The sequence below is a fragment of the Lissotriton helveticus genome, chromosome 11, assembly GCF_964261635.1.
Source record: "Lissotriton helveticus chromosome 11, aLisHel1.1, whole genome shotgun sequence".
Lineage (NCBI taxonomy): Eukaryota > Metazoa > Chordata > Amphibia > Caudata > Salamandridae > Lissotriton > Lissotriton helveticus.
The window spans coordinates 62,592,861-62,598,860 of NC_136072.1; the positions used below are offsets into that span (position 1 = coordinate 62,592,861).

Here is a 6,000-nt window from a genome sequence, read left to right on the forward strand (position 1 = left end):
TCGAATAGCAAATCAGATCCCAAGACTATTTGGTAAAATTTTCCCCAAAAGACAAAATGGCTTAGCACACAGCTGTGATTGAATACAGTTTAGAGATATGCAGTAATGTATAACAGTCAGTGAATGGATATCGACACAATGTCTCCCAAATTAGTCGAATAAGACTTTGGTTTGCTAGAAATATATCCTTCCTTTATTCTGTTATTCTTTTTTGAGATTTCTTATGTTAAAATCACAACACAGAATTCATAGCCGATGCGGTGTGTTTCGTCCCAAAGGGACTTCTTCAAGGCTGTTATGTTTGTAAGTAGTCTACATGAGAAGTACACAACAGTTCATGTCAAAAAGCAGTACCTTAGCGAAGGATTTCTCAGTGAAAAACACACGACTACTATATGTAGTAGATATTGATGTACAGAAGGGTGTGTTGTGACCGAAAATACATGCGTTGTCACGTAACGGCATAGACCCTTCCACTTTACGTTACATAACAACGCATGTATTTCAGGTCACAAAACCCCCTTCTGTACATCGGCTATGAATTCTGTGTTGTGATTTTAACAAAAGAAATCTGAAAAAAAGAATAACAGAATAAAGGAAGGATATATTTCTAGCAAACAGCAGTCTTATTCGATTAATTTGGGAGACGTGTCGATATCAATTCACTGATTGTTATACATTACTGCATATCTCTAAACTGTATTCAATCATAGCTGTGTGCTGAGCCATTTTGTCTTTTGTGTTTTTGGTTTTCCCAATTAGTGGGGACGTAGGGAGGTCACGTTCCCGGCTCTTTGCACCACACTTCCGTAATAACTATCGCAAATTAGACTGACTGGTGCAGGTCTTCAGTGCCCTTACCTTCTGTTTCTTGCTCTGCAAATTTTTCCCTAAATATACAGGCTTTTGGTCAGCCCTCCCATTGGTCTGTTCAAGTGCCATTCAAATTTTGCCTCTGACCACCGCAGCATACAACAAGGAGGAAGGGATTAGCCTGTTTAGTCCATTGGCTGTCTCGTGCTGTGAATGATGGTATTTGCATGATCCCTTGTGCACAATCCACATCAGTGCCATAGCTGGACCACTGTTTTATTTGTTGTTTTTGAAATAGTTTTTTTTTTTAGTTCAGATGTTTGCAAGTAAAACAAATAAATACAACATGCCATGCTGGCCAAGGCCAAGGCCTGCCCTTTTGACTTTGCCAATTCTTGTTCCTTGGTAGCTGCAAGAAAGTTATTTTCTGTCTTCTTTGATTCTCAATACTGATTTCAGACTTCCTTCTGGTGCCCGAAAAGTATATTTTAATAATTCTGGTTGTTTCACTAGCTTTGGATGATAAGTGAAATTTCTGCAAGTTAAAATATATTTGGTGTGGATGCATTAGTCCAGTATAAGATGTAGAAACGTTTACCCTGATCTCCATGTCGTGGGGCTTTTCCCATTGTGACATGCTACAGTGGTACATATTTGTCACTTATGATCTGAGCCTGTCCACTCGGAGTTCCATTTTTCTTTGGTCAGTTCACACAATGTCCCTCAACGAGTTACAGGTCAGGAATCAATTTGAACTTCCTTTGACCTTTTTTGGTCACCAATCCCAGATGTAAGAGTTTCAAGTACCACAAAGTTTTCTTTTGGAAGTGGCCATTGGTTCAGGTGGGTTCTGAAAGGCCTAAAATGGACTGAGGATGAGCGTCTTCCCTTCTGAAGGGGGCCTCGCCTGCGGCTCCTAATGGACTGTTTGTTTGCACAAGGGGCAGGGGCAGAACTGCTATGCATAGTAGGGCCTCTGTCTGTAGAGGCAGTGAGGGAAAAGCCATGGTTATGAATGCTCCTGAGAACAGCCGCCAGAGGTTTAGATTATTTGCAAGCGTTCATCCCATCACCTTTTGTATGTTTGATTTAGAAAGGAGAAATGTACCACTGTCAGCTATCCTCAATACAATCTTCCACCATTGTGAAGCTTCGGCATTAGGCGGTACCTAGAAAAAGAACTATTTGGATTTTCATTATATTAATATTTTCTACTGATACGGATATTGAAATATGTTCTTGTGTTTTTACTTGACAGGTACTCGCCTTATTCATTTTTGAAAGTGACACGCAGCTGTCTTTGCTGCACGGAAACAAAAATGGTGGCGATGAAGGCGAAACTGCCATGTAAACCGGAAGGTTTCCACATTCATAAGTACTATACTATTGCTGGGTGCGCATGCATCAAATGTGGTGCTCTTAGTTTCGATGTGTCTGAACTGCCTCCAGTGGAAACAGCTGCAGCCTTAGAAGACGTAGGAGTCTCAGATCCAAAACTTGCTGCATAGAAGAGAAGACAAACCCGTAGGAAACCTGGAGAATATAGGGGGGCACTAAAGGTGGAATAAAATGCTGTCAGTTAAACTTGTCTCAATTTCTCAGATCTTTGTCAAAATGCAACTCTGTATTACTTTCAGCAACTTTGGACTTGTGCCAGAATAAAACTAGTATAAAGAGAAATCAGGTGCTGGGTGACTGACTCTACTCCTGGCTATTCAGCCTTTACGTACCACCAAGTTTGTATAACATTTTAATATTCCATTAAGGGCTAGTCTTGGGGTGATTGGTTTTGGTTCCAACTGCATTAAACCCGGGTTGAGAATTCATGCATACATTGTAACATTGGAATGTTTTCCATCACTCTCAATATTTTTCAATCTAATTTCTTCAAAAAGTGACAATTGTGATATGTATTGTGATTGCAAGTAGAAAAATTATGCACTGGATTTGTAATGTCAAATTGTAATGCCTCCTGGAACAGCGCAACTGGCATAGATACTATTGTGTTGTATTACAGCCTATGTGGAAACAATGCTGTTTATTCCAGACATTACATTATTTGCTATTGAATATGGTGGTATTATAATCGGTGAAAGGGAAGGTTTCGTCTTTTGATGCAATTTACTTGTCACATGAAATGTTACAAAGTAATAAACTTTGTCAAGATATATTTTGTCAGTCTTCTGTCCATGCAAGTTATGGGATCTAATGAATTAATCCTCTTTTATATATTTTCTGCAGCTGTTTGCTTGTCAAATGCTAACCATTGTAGTATGTATTCTTCAGTGTGCTTCCCAGCACGCCATAAAATATGTTTTTTCTTAGACATCATACGGTTAGATCTTCTGTTACAAAGTCAACTCACAAGTTAATACAGGGTGGATTCCACCAGGGCCATCTGAAAATATGGAAATATCTTCCTCTCTCGTACATTGACTGCTTTTTTATGGTCCTATATATTCAGAACTGAACTACTACATCTGCTACTACCCACTAATGCACACACTAATAGGTCCCAGCCCATCACAGTGACTGTATTTCGTTTTTCACTGTTAAAAAGCTGTCTGTCCCATAGGCTGTCATTGGGGCTGCACTGTACCATTTGACATGTGTAACTTTAATTTATGACAAGATCGACAAATAGAGATTAGGGTCTCTGAACTTAAAACACCTTTTAGGAAAGGTGTTTTTTAAATTGTGCGTTTGAAAATGCCATTTTAAGAAAGTGGGCATTTTCTTAATTTACCATTTTGTGTGCCTCTGGCTGTTTGTTTATTAAGCATCTGGTGTTGGAGTGCCAGCAGCTGGGGATATTCACTCACTCCAAACAGTCACTGGGAAGGGGGTTGAGGTGTGCCCTGCCTTGCCTGGGTGACTCATTGCTAGGCCGAATAAACCGGTTCTGGATTTAGAGTGGTGGGGGAGTTTCACTTGCACCTGAATACGCTGTGTCTCCTTTTCACAATGCTATCTCCACTCAATTTGCTCATGCTGCACCGGGGAGGATAGGACTAGTTTGAACTGGGTTCACAGGCCCTTGCCACAAAGAGAACAATGACAAATGGGGTATGAATATTAGACCTAAAACCCCAGGACTTTAGATTACTTCAAGGAACAAGAAGACCGTGCCAAGAAGAAGAGCGAAAGGACAGTGTGACGAGCATTGCCGTTTCTGTATGATGGGTTGGTTGGCCTGCTGTTGCTGCTTCTGTCTGTGGTGGAGGAAAATGACTGACTCTTTTCCCTACTGTGGTATCCTGCTTGTGGAGGGAATCTCCAAGGGCCTGTGTGTGCTGGCCTCCTGTTGAAAGTTTTAGGGTAATCAAAGACTTCAAACCAAGTAACCTGCCTGGGAGGAGAGCTGGAGAAACAGTGAGGAGCGTGAGCCCTTGATGTGTGTGGGGTAAGACTGCCTGCAGTGGCTGCTCCTGCCTGGAGCATGAGAAGAACTGGACTGATCTTTGCTAAACGTGTAAGAATGTGAGAAGCGCTTTCTGTGGCAGTCCAAGGTGTGGGGGGGGGGGGTGCTGCCATCACCCCAACCTCTGTGAAAACCATAGCCGGTGGAAAGTGCTACATTGAGCACATCCATTCTTTTGTTTTTCTAGCACCTCAGCTCATGAGTAGCACTGTTTATGTCTCCTTCCCTCTGTGAACCCAGCTAGTGGAGAGAGCTTCGTGTTCCTCTGAGAACAAGTGTGTGCAAAGACCTGGTGTGTGCTGGAGGCTACCCCTCAATCCTACCCAGATATCAGGCCAAGAAGTGGCAGTACTGAGAAGCATGCTGAGGGCGCAGCCCCTACGGTCATACCAGCTTCCCCTGTGACTGCAGATACAGCTACCACAATAGGAAAGCCCATGGAGAGGCGAGCAACTCCACTGACGTCACGCTAGGCGTTGGCGGCTTCCATGGCTGGACGAGGGATTACCGCCCTTGTAGCTGCCAGCTCGGTGCTGCTTACTCCTACCCCCTGTACAGTCGATTGAGTTGATGGGGGCCCAGGGAGGTAGTAAGGCTTTCACCGCCCTTGGATGGAAGAGGCCTGCTGTCCAACTATGAAGGCAGCTTTTGCCACTGCTCTGCACGCTGTCAGCCGCTGCCTTGTGATCTCCCTACCAATGGGAGAGGCTGAGTCGGTTCCCTCCACGATTTCCAGGTGTGTATTCCCCCTCGCTTCTGTACATACTTGGGGGGAGACGCTGAGGAGCTGCATTGGTCACTGCCGGCAAGGTCCCAAGGGGCCATTCCTAAAACCTTAGGCGTGCTGTCTCAGCATAGGGGATTAACATAATCCCCATCAAAGGCACACAGGAGTTCCGGTGGCCTACCTGCTCAGTGAAAATTGTCATATTGTCACTAGTAGGCATACAGGTGTTTCTGAAGCCTACAGCTCATAAGCCAAGTGTCCCCTGTGGGGCTCACCTTTTACTATATGAAGCGCTGTGGCTGCATAGGGAGCAAAGTGGGTGATTCAGGCACACTGATACCTGGTGATTTATGTATGATCTGAACTACTGTATGTTTTTTTATAAACCTTCTTTACTGAGTTTTGTTTGCTAACATCATGTTCCAAGTGCCACATTATACATTCATCGACCAAAAATGATGTTGACATGTATAAGCAAGGATTGCACTTGCATAGGTTAACAGTGTAACCAAAATCCAAAAGTAAACACAACCAGCTGCGATCAACATAGAATGGAAAACATTATTGCAGAATAATCTAGTCCCTGGGTATTGTCTTGGCTTGCCCACCCAATCAGTAATTTGGTGACCGTACATATAAAAACAATGTTATGAATTGGACAGCACCTCCAAGTCTAGTAAAGTAGGTGGTGGAGTCGGAAGGGTCAATACTATTCCTCTATAGTCCGCTCAGTGCTGCCATATACGCGCATGTTTCTGAGGACAACCCTGGGCTTCAAAGACAGGTTCTTCCATCGCCATGCAACAGTCTAGACCCCGCTTCCAGACCCCTAATAGCGGTGGAGAGGGTGCTTTCCAGGAGCGAGCAATGTATCATTTGGCCAAGGTTAATCCTAAAACAATAAGTGACGCTTATATCTATTGTCCCCAGTATCTTCTGCAATATGAAGTAGGGCTAGTCGAGGTGTGCTGCCTATGGTCCATTCCAGCACCTCCTCTAGGTCATCTATGAACCCCTCTCCAGAACCTACCAAGAGTTG

At 43.5% G+C, this 6,000-nt stretch overlaps 1 protein-coding gene across 1 annotated transcript in view; it reads left to right on the forward strand.

Annotated features, from left to right (window-relative positions):
* Positions 1-2,981, forward strand: part of LOC144790630 (uncharacterized) — a 33,414-nt gene extending 30,433 nt beyond the window's left edge. The window contains exon 3 of the mRNA XM_078665359.1: positions 2,072-2,981. Within this exon, the coding sequence (XP_078521485.1) occupies positions 2,072-2,321 (250 nt within the window). The 3' untranslated portion in view covers positions 2,322-2,981. The remainder of the gene's footprint in view (positions 1-2,071) is intronic.
* Positions 2,982-6,000: the final 3,019 nt, after the last annotated feature.